Genomic DNA, 20,665 nt, shown 5'->3' on the forward strand with positions numbered 1-20,665 from the left:
ATTACCGTAACATGAAATAGACATAACACTCGTTTTGAAATAATAATCATCGTTAATGAATGATTAAACGAAACGTACTATAGTATGTTTTCTTTAACAATAATAAATTTACGGAGAGGACCGATTGTCCCTTTAACAATAATTTATTTAAAAATATAAAAATAGGTAGATACGAATTATTAAACAAGACAATATTTGATAATATTAACATTCTAAAAGAAGAATAATCACTACTTACTTTATAAAAACATTTTCAGTTATTTATCTGTGGATATTAGCAGCGTGTAATAATTTAGTCAATGAAAACAAAGTCGACTGACTTGACAATTTGACAGCTGACCTGACAAAGCAGTCAATTGATTTTTCGAAAATGGTAAAGATATTTGTAAATTATTATAATTTTTGGATAAATATCCGTTAGATAAGTATAATATAATGTGTAATAATATTTCAGTCGTTACCAAACAAGATTTCTATGCTTCTGTCCCGGCCCGGGGACAACAATGCCCAGAAAGATGACGTTCCCTGGTGGATGCGATACGGTGGTCGGATCCTGGGCACAGTTGGCAGCTTCAGTATGTATATATTTATTATAATAGATTTGTGTTAGTTTACAAATAAGTATATTGTTATAAGATATAGCATCAAATCATGAATATTCCATATTGAAACTACTATAGTATCTTATTAAATTAATATATAATTAAAATTATATTCCTCCCAGCTTTATTGTAGCAATAAAAATTAATAACATCATGTTATAAAATAATTGATTTAGATACCTATATGACGTTTAAAACTTACAAATAATGAATAATCAAAGGATAGTCAAATAGGGGCGGATACTTACCTAATTATTGAATTATTATAAATATAGAACTATAATATGTAACACACTAATTACTTTATAAAATTTTAACATACAATTTATCTGTGTCACATTACATTTAAGGCAGAGATTGTCAAGTAAATATCATATACTTTGATTGTATTTATACTATTTTATATATCTATACTTACATATAAATAAAATTGGAGTGTCTGTTTGTAATATTGAAATAACCGTTTTTTACTACATGCATATGAATATAAATATTTATCTGTCTGTCTGTTTGTTCCGGCTAATCACTGAAATGGCTGGACCGATTTTGACAGGACTTTTTTGGCAGGTAGCAGATGTAATGAGGAGTAACTTAGGCTACCTTTATTTTAGAAAAATAAAGTTAAATTCCATGAGAACAAAGCCGTGGGAACAGCTAGTATATTTATAAATGTGTAGTAGTATAGCAAGTATGGGATAGGAAATTCATAAAATAACAGTATAGGCTTTAAATGTTATCTCACTAGTTTGATACTAATTGACTTATATAAGAAAAAATGAGACCTAGTAATGACTAGTTCAACTTATGTTGAAAGGAGGGCAACACAATACATTGACTAATATCAACAAATTTATCATTCCAACTAACCACATACAGATATGTATTGTATGTAAGGTCATTTGTTATTTAAAAATAGCCTTTTTTTTAAGGTTACACTGTTTTACCACTTATGAAAAAAAAACATTAACATTTTGTTTACCTATGTGATTTGCCCTTTTCTTTCCGTTTTCTGTACTCTTCATAAAATTACAGGAAATAGAAACTAACATGAAGTTGCAGTTCAGAAACTTTAGATTTTAAGAAATTATTAAAAATTCTCCAATAAATTGACAGTCTCAGTAGTATAGTGGTTTAGCATAGCCCCACATTACTTCCATTGGCCACTGGTTCAAATTGTTACACATTACAAACATTTGTATTTATGAGTATGATTGTTTGAATTGATCTGGTTGTTTTCTATCTATATTATGTAGGTATTTACAAAAAAATATTTAAACAAATCAGTTGTACCCATAATGCAAGCTCTGTTTAGCTTGAGACTAGATGGCGCTGCATGAATTGTCCTGGGGTTATTATTATTAAACAAGCTGAAACTTTGTAGTTCAGTATTATAACTAAATTTGGTCTAATTATAAAAATACTCATTACATTATTATCTAGTATCTATTAATAATAATATGATACACTTTTGTATCATAATATATTACTACATATCTTCTATTTGTGCTACATATCTGCTGCATGACATTTTATAATAAATAAATAATAAATAATCTCAGGACAATTCACACAGCGCCATCTAGACCCAAATTAAGCTACCTAAAGCTTGTGTTATGGGAACAAGATAACTGGTACAAGTACATAGATATATTTTTTTTCGCAAATACATACATAGAAAATACCCAGACCGATACAAACAATTATACTCATGAATACAAATGTTTGTGCCGTGCGAGGAATCGAACCCGCGACCATCGGAAGTAAGGCGGTGTGCTAAACCGCTAGACCACCAAGGCCGTCAATTTTGTTGTTCTTATTTATTAATATTATATTATTCTTATCATATAGACCTGAGAAGTAAAGTTAAAAAAGAAATGTATTCTTTTTTAACTTTTTACCACACACAACCACCTTGTGGAATCACCTTCCAGGAATAGTATTTCTGTATAATACTAAAACCTTGGGGGGAAAGAGGTTGTTAGAAATGTTGATTCATAATTTCATTTCTAACTCAATATACCACATCAGTTTGACCTCCACATGGTTCTCCCTGGAAACTATATAATTTCTTGGTGAATTTATCATAATGGGCTAACTGACCTGACCTCATTGACCATTTGCTTAGCTTGGCCATTGCAGTTAAATTAAAAAAATATTGTATATTTTTAGATATCTGAGTGTTTACTAAGTCAGTTCCAATGTATTAGTGTTGGTTAATAACTACGGGTATTAATAAATGTATGTAATATTTATTTTACTTATTTATTTAAGTATATATATCTATCACAATTCCACTTATTAAAAGACACAACTGGCATGTTCCGCTGTCGTTACCAGAATGCCGTGGCTCACAAAATTTCCCTCCTTTTATACCAAGAGGCGTGGGGATATTATCGCAACTATTTCAGTAATAATCAAAGTACCTCCTTTTAATGTTTTAAATTATCTATTTTTTCGCCAATAATGACTTGAACCCTAACATTAGTAAATTTGTAAATACAATTGTAATCAGTAAATAAACATTGGAAATACCCATGTCTACGCTATGGTGCTGTTACACACTTCTTTGTCACATCGACGAAAAGTAAAAGTGGTTTAAATTTTCTGCACAAAATTCCTTAAATTTTAAGCATGAGCATTCTATTAAATCTTAACTTTTTACTTGTGGCTCATCCCCGGCTTCCCACTGTTGGACATTTTTTTTACAAAATAATACATTTTTATCTGATCCTAGTTATTGATATGTTCTTCAATATTATAGAACATACTTTTGTTCTATCACCAATAGTTTCCTCAGTGCAAGCGACGAAAGATATTTTATGTTTTTACCTTGAGTTACATTACTAAAGTTTTAGTAAGGATCCCTAATATTCTAACAATAAATATAGCCTATGTTACTCAGGGTGAAGGTAGTTTTCTAATGGTGGAAGAATTTTTGAAATCGGCAAAGTAGTTTTTTATTCATTACAAACATACATAAACAAAAATACAAATCTTTCCTCTTTATAATATTAGTATAGATTTGGTTTTACCATCGCAACTTCGTCTTCATAACACTTTCTTGACATTTATCATTATATTTCGCGCAATTTAGATAATATCTTTTTAAATTATAGTCTATGTATAATTCTGATGTGTAAGCTATATCACTAAAGTTTCATCAAAATCTGCAGTAGTTTTCGCGTGAAATAGTAACAAACATCCATCCATACTCACAAACTTTCGCGTTTATAATATTCGTTATATAGGAAATATAACTGATAGTTATGTAAATATACTATACACATATTTGCGTACTAAATCTTTATCTAAGCAATTTAAACTGTAAATACTAGATAATAGTAAAAACATCAACTTGTGATTCTGTCTACTAACAATAGTTATGGTTTCTGTTTAGAATATTTATTGATATTAATTCATTTATATAATTTTTTGATAGTACAGTTACTTCTATATGTATATATATATATGATATTTATATATTTAGGAAAAAAAATTATGTATTTGTATCAGTTATCTAGTACCTATAAAACAAGCTTTAGCTAGCTTAACTTGGGTCTAGATGGCTCTGTGTGAATTAGTAACAAAATAACAATATACATTTTATTTAGATCATTTATTTAAATAGCAAAATAATTTTTTTTAAATATATTTATAGTATATATATTAGTTGCCCCGCGATTTCGTCCGCGTGGAATTTAACTTTATTTTTCTAAAATAAAAGTTAAAAGCCTAAGTTACTCCTTATTACATCAGCTACCTGCCAATAAAAATTCCGTCAAAATCGGCCCAGCCATTTCAGAGATTATCCGGAAGAAACAGAGAGCAGACAGACTGACAAAAATAGTAAAAAATGTTATTTTGAATAATGTATCGTATTTATATTCATATGCATGTAGTAAAAACGGTTATTTCAATATTACAAACAGACACTCCTTTTATTTATATTTATAGATTATAGACTACTGATAACTATTTAAACTCGCGTGTTTAATATACATAATTTGTATTGTTAACCGGATCTTAACACGAATAATTTTATGGTAAATAAAGGTTAGCTCATGACCGCGGCTAGTGCAATCTAGTCGTAACGTTGAGGGATGTAAATATTTTATTTACCACTTCATTTACCATAAAATTATTCGTGCTAAGACAGTGTGGTCCCCAAAGTGGTCTATATCGACCCACAGAGGTATGTAAGGAGTCTACGACAGCGGTCATCTTGTTGTTTTTAACACTAATCTTTACTACAGTTAGAAATTTACAAAAAATCAATACCAGGAATGGGGGTGTACCCAAAAACCGAAAATTATGGCAACGGGTCTACGACACAAAAAAGTTTGGTTACCTCTGCTCTACAGAGTATAATATTCATTTTTGACTACTGCTAACTTTTATAACGGCCTTGAGTATTTACCTTTTGCAACTGTAAATTTGTAATCCTATTCATTTACTCTATATATAAAAATATGGCAAGAGGTCTGCGACTTAAAAAAGTTTGGTTACCTCTGCTCTACAGAGTATAATATTCATTTTTGAGTACTGCTAACTTTTATAACGGCCTTGAGTATTTACCTTTTGTAACTGTAAATTTGTAATCCTTTTCGCTTACTCTATATATACAATATTAATCCTTTTTATATTGATTAGATAAGCGATATCTAATGTTCCTATCTACCGATTAGCAGATGTTTTGGGAATCATCGTTGACACATATTTTTTCATTAAAAACATAACTGTAAATTCACTAACTGTAATACTTACATTAACTATACTGTTATGGTATAATATCCGTTATGTTTATGTATATCAGTGATTAGTCATTTATTTGCATATAGTTTTTTTTTCATACCTATACATTTATATATATAAATAAAATTGGAGTGTCTGTTTGTAATATTGAAATAACCATTATTTACTACATGCATAGGAATATAAATGCGGTATATACACCAAAATAACATTTTTACAATATTTGTGTGTCTGTCTGTTTGTCCGGCTAATCTGTGAAACGGCTGGACTGATTTTGACGGGACATTTTTTGGCAGATAGCTGATGGAATAAGAAGTAACTTATGCTACTCTTATTTTAGAAAAATAAAGTTAAATTCCATCCGGACGAAGTCGCGCGTACGGCTAGAATATAATTAGAGTGCTATGATCTAGTGGTTTTACTATATCTATATATTAATACGTGAAAAGTAACAACTTTGTACCCCTTTTTACGAATATTGCGCTAACGGAGGAGTGTGAAGTTTCGCAAACAAATCTTTATATTTAAAAATTATGTGTACGTGACACGTAATTTTTTTTTGTCCGCGAAGGACTCCTAAACTACCGAACCGATAGCAAATTTGATTTGCACATTGTGTGCAATTTGATGCAACTTGAAAGATACGATAGCATATATCTCAATTTATAGTCGCAATAGAATAGAATAGAATAGAAAATCATTTATTCAAATAAACTTAATTTCAGCACTTGTTAATAGTCATAATTTTTTTTTAATATTAATTTATTTTATTGAAAATTATTTATCTATTATTATATTAGCCACTGCAACGCGTGGCCGGGTCTGCTACTAGTTTATATATATGAATGCAGATGAATATTTTGTTTAATTTATGCATAAATAACACATTAAGTCAATAAAAAAAACATTACGATGGTTGTGTACCATTTATTTGACACACACACGCATATATACTCTTTTGTTTGTCTAAACTTGTAATATTGGGCAAACACAACTATTAATTAAATCGTCCGTTTTAGTATGTAGCTCTTTTATTGATGACACAGAGGAAACAAATTAATATGTTTATTTGGAAATAAATGCAATACATACTTAATGTAAAACGGAGTTTTACATACGCATCACTCCTCTCACATTAACTTGAAAACCTGGTAACAAAATTCTGTTTTTCCTGCCTCTTACAACATTGGGTTTTTCAAGTCAAGAGTTAGACCACATCATATATATATATATATATATATATATTACATATATATAAATTTAAAACTACGCAACGGATTTTGATGAGGTTTTTTTAATAGATAGAGTGATTCAAGAGAAAGGTTTATGTGTATAATACATGTACACCCGTGCGATGCCGGGCCTAGTAGCTAGGAATATAATTTGATTAAGGTTTATCAAGAGATGTCGCACTAGGTAGGCGTCTCACTATTATCCCCAGCTGTTACAAGGAGGGGGGAAGAGCACTGGCTGGCCTTAGGGGGTGGCGAACAGGGCAATCGTCTGGGGCCTCACGCTTGCAGAGGTCTCGCGTAAGAAACAACCAAAGTAAATTTTAAACATTGTAAAATGTTAAAAAAGGGAAAAAGGATTTACGGGTATTCTTTAATTTATATATATATTTTATTATTTTTTTTTCTTCTGCAAGTAACATTCACGCACAACACACACATTAACTAGATATTTCGAAACACATTATGTACATTATTACACACTGGTATTTATTGTATATATATATATATATATATATATGTATGTATATAATCACCCAACAGTAAAGCTTATAATATAGTAGTAATCTATTTGAATCGCTAATTCTTGCATTTGAATTATATAGTACTCTAATTGTAAAATAATTCACCATAAAATAATTTATCTAATTCTAAAATAGTCAACTGAAGTGCATATTGCATATATTTGATATCCGCGCTCCCAGCCCCCAAGATACAGGTCTGACCTAGTTTGGAGACTACAAATAATAGAAATATATAAAAAATGTATTGTAGTAAATATGTAACTGTAACTTTAACTGTAAAATTAGTCTTATAAAAAACAAATGTGCTTAAAATTATAATTGTGTGGCAAGTTGCAAAAAGTTCCCGATTTAGGCATTTATTCACAAATGAATAAAATTACCAGAACTAACATATACAAATAAAAATAAAAAATAAAAAAAATGAAAAATAGGGCTTGGTCAAAAAAAAACGTCAGTCTGGTGTCGAGTCAGCCACACACTTTCACGAAGGATAAAGGGCCTCACAAAGACCTATCGCCCGGGGCCTCGCAAAGTCCTGCCGCACCGGGGCTTCGCAAAGTCCTGCCGCCCCGGGGCCTTGCAAAGTCCTGCCGCCCCGGGGCCTCTCAAAGTCCTGCCGCCCAGGGCCTCGCAAAGTCCTGCCGCCCCGGAGCCTCGCAAAGTCCTGCCGCCCCGGGCCTCGCAAAGTCCTGCCGCCCTGGGCCTCGCAAAGACCTGCCCGGGGCCTCGCAAAGACCTGCCCGGGGCCTCACAATGAGTAAGGCCGCCGCTGGGGAAGAGAAAAAGAAGGAGTGTCCTCAAATTCGTGTAATAACTCCCCTCGTAAGAAACAAGGACGAGGGGGTGAGGTTTTTTACATTCGTGTAACGCTTTATGTGGACGCCACCTAATATTAAAACAAATGGCAACTATTCATTGAGCTATACAGAACTCCGTCGGTCAAGGTCTATTTATAATTTAGTGTGGGCGTGAAATAGCCTAGCGATTGGGGTCTCCAAGCGACTCCAACACTACGTCAAATTATTACATTTATAGGTATCATTGTTGGTGAGTTAGCGACTAGGAAAATAAATATAGATAATAATCTATACTATACAATTTTATTTATATGTATAGATGTAGATATAAATAAAATTGGAGTGTCTGTTTGTAATGTTGAAATAACCATTTTTTACATGTATTTTATGATTTTTTCCCGTTAACATTGTATATATTTTGGGGAATTATTTATACTTTATAATTCTACTGAATAGAGAGAATGTACGCAACACTTAACTAACAATCTATAATACATATAAATAAATTTGGAGTGTCTGTTTGTAATATTGAAATAACCGTTTTTATATTGTTATACTTTATTTGTTATACTACATGCATATGAATATGAATACGGTACATACACCAAAATAACATTTTTTATCATTTTTGTCTGTCTGTCTGTCTGTTCCGGCTAATCTCTGAAATGGTTGGACCTATTTGGACGGGACTTTTTTTGACAGGTAGCTGATATAATAAGGAGTGACTTAGACTACTTTTATTTTAGAAAAATAAAATTTAATTCCACGCGAAGTCGCGTGTACAGCTAGTAATAAATAACCCTGAACAATAACAGCGCCATCTAGTCCCACAGTAAGCAAAACTTGTGTTATAGGTACTAGACAACTGATATAAATTCTTGAATGCTTTTTTTCGTAAGTACATACACACACAAGAAACAATCATACTCATGAATACAATTTTTTCACCGTGTAAGGAATCGAACTCGCGACCATCGGAAGTAAAGCGTGCTAAACCGCTAGACCACCGAGGTCGTCTAAGATTATTTGATATGTTATTTCATGTATTCCATGGATGCCCCCTTAACAATTGAACGCAAATATTCCATTCCAGTCGCCATTATCCTCGGCCTACTGAATGTGGCTGGAATCATCTTGCTGGACGTGCGGTGCCTGATCGCCGGCATCTGGCAGATGCTGGCCGGCTTCGTGGTGATAGTCGCGGAGGCGCCGTGTTGCTGCTTCTTTATAGACTACGTCCAGACCCTGTCAGACAAGATAGAGTCCAGGCCTTATTGGAATAAGGCAGCCTTATATGTCGGGTGAGTGCTGAGGTCGATGAACATATGACTGACTGAGAAGGAGGTTGGTAGGAATGGGGCTGCCTCTATTGCTAGCAATGTAAGGTACATTGCTAGCATTGTTAGGTCGACTTCTACGCGTGGTGATAGTCGCGGAGGCGCCGTGTTGCTACTTCTTTATAGACTACGTCCAGACTCTGTCAGACAAGATAGAGTCCAGGCCTTATTGGAATAAGGCAGCCTTATATGTCGGGTGAGTGCTGAGGTCGATGAACATATGACTGACTGGGGAGAAGAAGGTTGTTAGGAATGGGGCTGTCTCTATTGTTAGGTCAACCTCCACGCGGTTTCCCCTAGAAGCCATCTTTGTTTGTTCCTGGCTATTTAATCACGATGGGCAAGCTGACCTGACTTCATGCTCATCTTATCATCCTCCACTGGCGCCCCGCCAGCGTAAACCGTTAGCGCAGACGGGTGCACCATTCCATTATTATCCATGAAAAAAAAACATTTGACTGACTGGACGGTAGGGAAAATATTATAAATACAAAAATTTACGTCATAAGCGGCTAAAATGTACTACGTAAATAAATGATTTTGAATTTTAATATGAGGTGGGGGAGACGCGGATTGATTGGACTGACGAATAGGTTTTTTAGTCCAGATAGGATAAACGGATCTGGACCAAAATACCCCATTGCCAGCAATTTGTACCATGTTAGGTTGGCAACTACGCGGTTCAAGTAACCATCGCAATAAATTCCTGGTGAATTAGTATATGCTAATTGACCCTCATGCTCATCTTATCATCCTCCACTGGTGACTCGACAGTGTAAATCGTAAATATACTGGCTTTAAAAAAAAATAAAATTGAGCTTCTGCCAGTTCTTCTCAATTGGATCGATCGATCGATAAGGAAAAATTGTAGTATAAAAAATTTGACGTTCATAAGCGGCTAAAGTGTCCTGGGGGCGTATTATGAACTCTTTAAAATCCAGTCAGTTTCCAGGCAGTTCAGTTTACGGCCTTAAACTGAATTGGAATAAGAGTTCATAATACGCCCCCAGCACGAATAAATGATTTTAGAATTTGAATTTGAATTTAATCTTAATAATATTATAAACACGAAAGCTTGTGAGTATGGATGTTTGTTACTCTTCTCCAAAAAGTACTGAACGGATTTTGATGAAACTTTACAGTAATATAACTTGCATCAGAATAACACATAGGCAATATTTTATATTGAAATTTAAAGCTTGTGAAACCGGGCACAGATTAGTATATTATAAAAATTGACTTGCTTAAGTGAATGTACTTGATGCTTTTGAGTTATAGTGTTGTTTTTTTTTCAGATTGTCTCTGCCTCCGTTCTTCCTTTGCTTCTTCAGTGTGAGCACATTCCTCGGCAGCGGCTCCATCTTCGCTACTGGCATCATATACGGCATAATGGCGCTTGGCAAAAAGTGAGTACACGCAAATTTGACTTCTATTGTCTTAGGAATAAGTTACTACTATAATATTTATTTTATTTGGGGTTTCTTGTTAAATGGATCGCTTTTGGGTATTAATACTGTGATGATTTTATTTAAAATTGTAGGAACTAATATATATACTTGATATATTTAAATACATATATATTTGTAATATATAATGTACATATGTACATAGAAAAAGTCTAAATTTTTATAAATATTAATATTAATTAAAGCAAAGATATATATTGGACGGGAGTCGAATCCGTAACTATCAGACAGTGTACTAAATTTACTCATTATATCATACACCACTTTATATCAAATTAATACGTGCGACTTCGTCCGTGTGGAATTTTGCGACATTACTTTAACTTTATATTTCTAAAATAAAATATTTTTCTAAAATAAAAGCAGCCTAAGTTACTCCTTATTACATCAGCTACCTGCCAATAAAGGTCCCGTCAAAATCGGTCCAGCCATTTCAGAGATTAGCCGGAACAAACAGACAAACAGACAAACATTATTAACAATGTTATTATGGTGTATTTATATTCATATGCATGTAGTAAAAAACGGTTATTTCAATATTACAAACAGACACACCAATTTTATTTATATGTATAGATAAAGCGCTGAATAAAATAAAGAGTTATCATAGTTGTGACCATTTAAAAAAAAACCCTACGTACATGTAAATTAATGCGTTAATTGTAAAATGCAATGTAATTTGTAATAATTATTAACTGGGTTGAAGGTTTAATAATATGTATTTTCTGCCGTCCATTAACTGATATGTGTGTGTGTGTGTGTGAGCTTGTGGGTTACTGTGTGAAGGGTAAAATATCATAATCATAATCGTTTTCATTAAATAACGTATACTCTATTGAAAATCATATACATACTGGTTTTTCATTGAAGCGTTGAATTTATTTACATACATAAGTAGTTCATGTTTAAAACTAACTACAATAAAATAGAAATAAAAATTGTTAAAAATTTTAATTTAAGCACTTTTGAGTAGTTATAATCATTTTTTTGGATCTACCACTCATTCGAAAAGCCAGCTCATCTCAAGAATATTGAACAAGAAACTTGTGTGTTGCTGTGTAAATAAATGTTGTAATTTTAGATTTTTAAGTTAAAATATGTGAATAAATAGGTTCCGAACATTAAGTATGGACTATTAAATTCAAATTCAAATTCAAAATATCTTTATTCATATATTACAGACTATGATATTTAATTAGTCATACGTCATTATATATATATTACTAATATTTTTAAACTTTATATAAATTACTGTTTTTTAAATTTTGTATAAACTCAATCATGTGCAAGTATAAATTATTTCACTTATTATTTATTAAAAAAAATATTACTTCACTTTTTAATGTATGTACTAAAATCGCTCGGTTATAAAAAACTATAATGACTTTGATCGTTCTATTCCGGGCATATACGTTTTTTAATGAAAATTAATATAAATTAACACGTAGAGTAGAATGTAACATATGAGGTGGTACTAACATTGGCCGAATCTGTGCTTGTGCGTGTGTGTGCGCGCGCAGGGGCTCTCGCGACGACATGGCGGCGATGGCCGCTGGCGGCAGCACGCCGCCCGGCGCTCCGCTCGCCTCCCAGGACCACACGCTCACCCTCATGGAGGATCCCGACGTGTGGCGCCCTAACTAAGGCAGGCTCACCCCGCTTGCACGCTCACCATATACTTGTAATAGCCCGTTAGCCACCGTTATTTAACCAAATTTATGGTTAGCTACCGATAAAATGCGGTTATTAACGGTTAGTTATCCGCGAGAAAGAAAAAGAGTAGAAATTTGTTTGTTGTTTTTTTTGTGTAGTTTTTTTTTTAAATATAGGATATATCTGGTCTAGATGATGAAACACCTATATCCTCTGGGGTTTTGTAATGTTTTTCATACATGTTCATTAAATAGTGCAGTCAGGTGTGTACCTAGAATTGAGAAGGGTTTGTTTTTGGAGTTTCTAACTGAGCTTAAAGTTAATTTGTCTTTTGTTTCTGGTCAATCAGCTTTGGGCTCTTGCAAAGTATCAAGCATAAAATCCGGTTAATTAACCGTTAATAATAAAAAAGTATTTAAACCTCTCGGTTAAATTCGTTAATAACCGGCTTCGCATCTATACTCACGACGCATGCCACGCCGCTACTCGCACGCTCCGCACGTCACGTAAACGTAGCGTGCACACGTTCCATTTATTGTGATTACTTTATACTTTGTCTGTGGTAGTTTAACACATTAACCGGTTTATTAATTCAAACTTAATTTAGCTATAATATTTTGTACTTTTTTTTCTAAGTAATAGTGTAAATATTAATGCAGCAGGTGAGTATAGTGAGTGAGTATAGTTGTTCAGATTTCTAGATATCAAATGTTTTTTGCAATTCCTCACTGTTCTTTTTCTATATATAGACTTTAAGTAAGTTTAAGTTGCTCCTAAATGGGTTATTATATTATACATTTATTTTGCTGTCAAAATATCGATGAATTATTTTAACATTAATTTTACAACGATTTAATTTCAGCTAGACGTAGTTATTTGTAGTAGTTCTATTATACCATCGTTTATAATTTAAGACTAATTTTATTAGCTATTTGAAATGTGCTACTGCATGAATGTGTTAATCTGGCTCGAAGGATCAATTTGTAAATTTTTATTAATATTAACACTATTAAATGTAAGTAGCAATCTTACAACTAGTTAGTGAGTACTATTTGTAGCTGCGAGTGAATTGATGCCAATGCAACTCATCACTTATTTTGCACTGTTGAATTGTAAATGTACTCATGCACTCGCAATATTTTATTTTTTATTTAATTGTCGCTGGAAGAAACTAGTATCTATCATACAGGCTCTGCCTAGTTTAGCACTGGAATGTATGTTGCGTATTTAATAAAAATGTATTTAATAATAATTGTTTTAGAGAATGATTGTAAAGTTATAAAAATGATGTTAATAAAAAATATTTTTATTATTTATTTTATAACTGTTTGTGTGGATTTTTTTGTGAAATAAAATTAATTAAATTGTTTATATGACTAGGGCGTCAGTAGAGGACATGAGGACGTCGGCTGCGAACATCGAGGCGGGGTTGGGCCAGCCGACGACGACGGCCCCGCGGGCGACCCTCGTCACCAACGAGCAGCCCGCCAGCTTCACCGGCGCGCCCGTCACCTACTGACCGCCACCTCGGTTGGCGCCGTGAGTCTCCTTCATTGTTATGCTCTCCTGGTACCAGATTCTCCCCGTGTAGCTATATCGAAAGTTGAATTTATTGCGAAATTATTTATTAATTATAAATTTATACTCACATTTTTCTTCAAGGTTTGATTATGTAAATTGATAAAAACAACTGTATATATTTTTTTGTACATAGAAAATATAAAGACCAATCAATACAAACATAAATAATGCATGTTTGTCATGTGCGAGAATCGAAAGTGAGACTATCGGAATATGAGGTAATATGCAAACCTCTATACCAATATGGTTGTCGATGTGTTATGCAATTTTGCATATACAAATCTGTTACTGCCAAAAACAAGCTTATGTTTGTTAAAATATAAAGTTTAATTACAAAGTTATGTATTTTGGTTACCAAAATTAAATTTCCTGTAACAAAAGTGTCATGGCGTCTGTGACGTCACAGGTATCGCTTACGTACGTTAAGTCATAATCAGGGTATAATATAATACTTTGGGGTTGAAAATACGTGACAGGATAGAAAAAAACAAAGTGTACGCTGCATTCATCTCATCATAACGTGCGGAGTCTTCAATAATTTATTTTATTTAAGTGTAATAATTATTTTTATATGAAATTATAAAATGCACAACTCCATTGCTTTTTATGTTCAGATGAACGGCCATGTAGGAGTTTTGGGTGCGAGTCAGTTAGAACAGATAATTAGTTTTAAGTTATAACGATTTAGTATCGTGATATTGTAATAGAACCAATCTGTCTCTTGAATTAAATGAAAAGTGTTATCATATCTAATATTTAGAATATGTAGAGTACAGTACTTTATTTACAACGAAATTAGAATTGTTATAGTTAAGTTTGAATGAAAGATTCTAACATTGTACCTAGTTCTGACGTAACTTAGCACGGTCTTACTTAGTGCAGAACTGTAGCTTGTACTAAACTTATATATATATCTTATATATAAAATTCTCGTGTCACAGTTTTCGTTCCCATACTCCTCCGAAACGGCTTGACCGATTCTCATGAAATTTTGTGAGCGTATTGAGTAGGTCTGAGAATCGGCTAACATCTATTTTTCATCCTCCTAAATGTTAGGGGTAGTCCACCCCTAATTTTTTTTTATTTTAAGGCAGAACAACGTTTGCCGGGACAGCTAGTATATATATATTAGAGTTGATTCAATATTTTTTTATATAATTTTCATCTGGTATCATGGAGAGCTTTGTATGTAATGTAAATGCACATGTTTGTATAACTTTGATGACCATATGTTTTCTAAGTGAACATTTCCAAACATTCCGCGTAGTTTTACGGCGTGTTGCCAACAACACATATGAGTTGTCCTCCAAAATTATATAGTATTGCCAAATTATATAGTTCAATTTCGCACTGACATTGGTAATATCGCTTTTAGGCGGTATCGAATGGTATCTGTGTTGGTTTTGAGTGGCAGATATTGTAGGTTATATTTGAATATCCGTATATTGTCAAAATCGGCTCGTGTATGACATATATGACAGATATCAATGCAATATCAGGATATTTAGTACATGGTTTGACCACTCGATATCAATATATTGGATATTGCATCAATACGTGGATATTGCAAATATAAAACACGTGTACTACCGATGGTTAAGTTTACAAAATAACTAATATGTTTTAGTTAGCTGTACTGGTAAGAATACGGTAATGTAGTGAAATTTAATGTTACATTTATAGTGTAGACATGTTACCATATCTTATTATAATATCATAACAGAGGCTTAATATTGCTAAATAATTGTGTGAACTTAGAGATGGAAAGTGATGGACCGCATATTATTGAAATGAAATGAAATGATTTTTATTTTGCGAGAAATGTGGTGTGCACAGATGTTATAAAGTACATATGGTTCTATACAATCCGCCTTATATGAAGACATGCAAAATTTTATATTAATTATGCTTCTGTAAATAATTACACAATTCTGTCTTTCAGATAGCATATTACATTATTATATTATACAATTTTAAGAAATTATTATATCTATATTATTATTCAGTCATTATATGTCAATATTATTACTGTTATGTCATTACTATTATATTAATATGATCCAATTCTTAACTCATTTTACCATCAAAATTTAATAATTCTTTTACTGTATAAAAACATCTCTCAATTAACCAGTTGCGTAATCTATTTTGAAAAATTTCAAAAGACATTTCTCTAATAGTTTGAGGTATTTTGTTGTAAATTTTTATAATATAATTATTGAATGATTAATATTTTTTTCTTACTATAATTTACTCAGCATAATGACAGCAATCTGTATTATTTTTCCATTATATTTATTTATTATTACCGCTGTACACATAGCAGTAAATAAGTTAACAAGTAACATTAAATACAATAAGGGAATGTTTTTTTTAAATCAACATGAATTCTTGCTAGAAACATTATTTTATCATCTAATTATGAACTTTTGGATAATAACGAAAACTAATTTGAGATAATTTTATGAACATTTTGGTGATGTCTCTATAAACTTTTCTTTGCTTTTATATAATTTTTAACATTTATAGTGCTGTGGATTCACTTTTATTACATATATAGTTTCTTGCAAAATAAACGTAAAATCATACATATTTACTTTTATGTAATTATTTTATGAAATACGGTCGTTTAATTAATTTCAAACTAACAGTGTCGCATAATATTTTTTAAATATCGTAGAGGTTGTAGCATGCTTGCAATTATTTATGTTGCAACTGGAGTGTTAAGGTGTGAGAGTCATTCTTCGATAATATATATCGGCTTTTTAGATATAATTATTTAATTTAAATGTAGTTAATACTGATTTTATATTTATTCATTACAATAAACTACATATTATTTAATAGTAAACATAATAATTTCCTATCCTCTTCAAATAAAATATTACGCGTGGCATTTTATTTGAAAATTTATACCAACTCTCCAATTTGCCAGAGCCAAGAGAAAGGAAAAAAAACGCTCTAATTTTTTTTAGTTATGTATTTCCCGTCTCAGGAAAAAGCAAAGGAACTGAGCCCATACAGTCATTGACCAACTTTACAGTTTAGCGGGAATTTTGACATTTGGTCAAATAATGTCAAATTGTATGCGTTCTCGTTCTAGGTTAATTCAGATCCCGTACCCATAAATAGAACAATATGTTAATATTTTATAACTGTTGTTATGTTGTTTTATACAAGTCCAGAGTGATTGTGTTCGAAGTATATATAATGACGTATTTATACGTCTGTCTGTACGCATCTTTAATTAAATTATTAAGCACTCTATGATTGATGAAGTCGCAGAACGGCTTGTAACTATATTTTTTTATGATGATATAATTATGTTTAGTTAATAATGTTTAATGTTAGTATGGATATTATATTAGTTACTACAGGTTATTGGAACATGTGAATGATTTGTATGTCTTGGATGTAAACGTATACTTAAATGGCAAACTAACTTTATATATATTCTAAATTGTATTATAACATTCCAAAATGTACTGAAAATTTGGTCTCATTAGTCCTTTATACTTTAAAGTTATCCATCTTTTGGTCATATTTTAAATTATGTATTTTACTGAACTAAACTTTACTACTTTCTAATGAGGTTTATATTGCTTCAACGTATAATGTAGATGCTATCCAAGTAAGTTTTTATATATGGTGGCTTTCTTTAAGACGCGTTATAAAAACTTATATTTGAGTGTAAATGTTATTATAATCATTAATATTTATTGTAATGTAATTTATTATTATTATATTCTCTATATCTGCAAATAGGTTGTATTAAATACTGTATATGAGTTTTGAGTAGCATATATCGATACTAGATAGTTCAATATATCGGCGGTATAGGTCGGAATCAACGTTACGATACCCAGAAACGTAGCGTGCCTTGGCGGTGCCCCGTATAAAAATTTGTTTGGGGCCCTTACGAAGGGTAAAGATTTCTCACAAAAGAATAAAAAAATGCATAATATTAAAAGAAATATTTATTCATCAATTATTTATAATTAATATCTAAATATACACTCTCATTGGGTTTTTTGCCCAAATGATTGAATAAATCATTTATAGCTGATGCGGGAAAAAGAGAAATTGATTTAAACTTTTGTCATTTGTGTAAAAAAAAATTGGGATGTTAAATTTTCTTTACGCGCGTTGGGGCTCCCGTGACCCGGGGGCCCCATGTGACGTGACGATACCATACAGGCATGTAGTGGTACGGATATCGGTAACTGTTTATTCGATATTGTTAATACATTGTTGCGATTATTTATGTAAGAACATACAGATATTAACATGATGGCGTATTAGTGACAGTCTTTGTGCTAAGTTGTTGCTTGCTTTGTAACTACAGTTCGGTCGAGGGGCGAAATGTGCCAGAGTTATAGCATATTGAGCCATGATGCCTTAGTTCTTCGGAGCGAAATGTAGCAGCGAATCTATAGCGTTTTGGGCTTTTGTCATTATCTCACGAATGGCAGCGCATAGAGTTCCAATACAGTCAAGACTAATAGCAGACCTGTAAAATAGGATCGTATAAATGTCTACCAATAAATAATCTCTATGTAAAATACAAAGTCTCAATTAGGACATCAAAGCATCTTCCTTATACAATTTTAGGCAAATTGTACAATTATTCTTCATTTAAAAGATTTTAAAGTCTTTTTAAAAACACTGAATAACTTATGAATTATATTAAAATAATTTATATTTATCAATGAAATGTTTATATGTTCTACATTGTTGTCTTAGAGTAAACTTGCAAGACCATGGTATAGATACAATATAAAATTACATAATAATTGAATGTATACACTTCCACTGTTTTGTCCTTTTCTTACTAGATTTATTCATCATTTGAAAGTAGGCGACAGAACTATAATATGCAGCTGTATTTGTGAATATTAGATTGTACATTGAATTTATAAGAATTATATATAATTTTTCATACACATATCCACTTGAATTATAATACGGTCCATTCGTTTTGTTAGTTGAAATAAATTTAGATAAATTATATAATATTTTTGTCATTTATTATTGTGTAATTATATTCTACTTCCTCCCGGAAACTTCTAAGCTGGTTAAGACAATTAGTATTATTTTCATTGCTATTTTGGTTTTCCACCGCAAGGACACAAGTGACGAAAAAAAACCCTGGCTCGCGGACTATAATAACAGAGAAAGTTTGTCAGTATGGATGCTTGTTATTTTTTTATGCAATAACTACTGGATTACAATAAAATTTGGTACACAGATAGGTCATATCCTAGATTAATAAGTAGGATTTTTTATCGCAAATCACGCGTGCAGCGTTGAGGGTTATGGCTAGTACAAGCATTGTTAACACTTCATGGAGCTATAATTACAGTAAGACCTCGCTTAACGCTGTTTCGTTTCGGCGCTCCTTTATTTCAACCCGGGGATTCAGAACATAACGGAAAGATGTCGAGGAAATAGTTCAAGAAACAGCAGCTAGTGTTTCTAATGAGTTCAAGGAATTAACTGCGCAAGAAGAATATAAAAATATTGCTAGTAATGATTCCGAGGGAAAGAAAGTAAGATAGTTTCGTTTGACGCTGTTTCGGTTAGCGCTGGAACTTATTTGAACGTATCCCCCGCGTTAAGATAGGTCTACTGTATATTTCATAGATGCACAAACCACGTGTACCGTTGCTGCAGAATATTTTATTGTTTTAACTAAAATATTCGCCCTTTTAGGTCATTCTATTTATTTATACAGATATGTTTTTTTCGGAATGCAATAAAAAGTTTGATTATATAACACAGTTGCAATAGTTTCTTATTTGAAACGGATCTACATCAAGGTTCTTGTCTGGTATATGAGCATGACAGTTGCAGTTGCAAACTATTGTAACTACATCTGTCAAATTGTTCGTATAGAATTTCAAATCTGCCAATTTCAATATTGTGTTAGAAAACAGTTGCAACTGTTTTACGTAATGAAGTTTATGAGTGAAACGGTTTCTACATATAGCTATGTGTATATACTGAGCAAATATAGGGCCTCTGAATATTACGAAATGTTTTAAGTATTGTTGTAATGAGTGTACCGAAAGCAATCCAACACCACTGTTAATCTATTCACAAGATATTTTTGTAAAATATATGTGTACTCTAGTAAACTGTCGTTTGAGTATTTGTACGGATAAGGCACTAGTCTTTAGATAAAATTTATAGGTTAATGTTGCTCATACACAGCCAATATTATAATTTACGTGTATTTTTGATAAGCCTAACTTTTTAGTGTTGCCAGCTTACACTAAGATCTCGTGCACTATTCAAAGTATTTACGATCGAACGCTGGCAACACACGTTATACAATCGTATCGTATGCGTTTACGACTATCTCTAATTTAATAATTTTTATTTTGTAACATCCGTCGATTTGAATTTATTTCAGAATTTATTTTTAATTTGTAAATAATTTATTTATACTATCAATATGATTATCACACATGTTTATTTCGTAGCGTTTAGGATTGATTTTACTTTATTGTAAAATGTTAACTTTGATTCAGTGTAAATAAATGTTTTAAACATCTTAATTCTCATCGTCGGTAATTGTAATCTACTATAGGAATTGAACAAAATAATAAAATATTAACCGGTTATGAGTATTTGCATATTTTGGGTTCTGGACTGTACCTATTTGTTGCCATTGCCCACAATATGTTACATACTTATTGTTAAATTTCTTTTTATAAAT

General features: G+C 31.9%; 1 protein-coding gene across 1 annotated transcript; it reads left to right on the forward strand.

Annotated features, from left to right (window-relative positions):
• The first annotated feature begins 325 nt into the window (after nucleotides 1-325).
• On the forward strand, nucleotides 326-14,212 carry LOC131843076 (calcium channel flower). Its single transcript, XM_059191673.1, has 5 exons — nucleotides 326-373; nucleotides 455-575; nucleotides 9,001-9,208; nucleotides 10,540-10,650; nucleotides 13,744-14,212. Exons 1-5 carry the CDS (start codon nucleotides 371-373, stop codon nucleotides 13,880-13,882), a joined length of 582 nt encoding a protein of 193 aa, XP_059047656.1. The 5' UTR covers nucleotides 326-370; the 3' UTR covers nucleotides 13,883-14,212.
• Nucleotides 14,213-20,665: the final 6,453 nt, after the last annotated feature.

This window comes from Achroia grisella, unplaced genomic scaffold (genome assembly GCF_030625045.1).
Source record: "Achroia grisella isolate CSIRO2021 unplaced genomic scaffold, CSIRO_AGI_Agris_v1 utg2770, whole genome shotgun sequence".
Classification (NCBI taxonomy): Eukaryota; Metazoa; Arthropoda; class Insecta; order Lepidoptera; family Pyralidae; genus Achroia; species Achroia grisella.

Bases quoted from the DNA above. Each gene is read 5' to 3' on its own strand.
- LOC131843076 (XM_059191673.1), top strand. The intron at 576-9,000 runs GTATGTATATAT...ATTCCATTCCAG, and splicing joins GGGCACAGTTGGCAGCTTCA to TCGCCATTATCCTCGGCCTA. The intron at 9,209-10,539 runs GTGAGTGCTGAG...TTTTTTTTTCAG, and splicing joins AAGGCAGCCTTATATGTCGG to ATTGTCTCTGCCTCCGTTCT.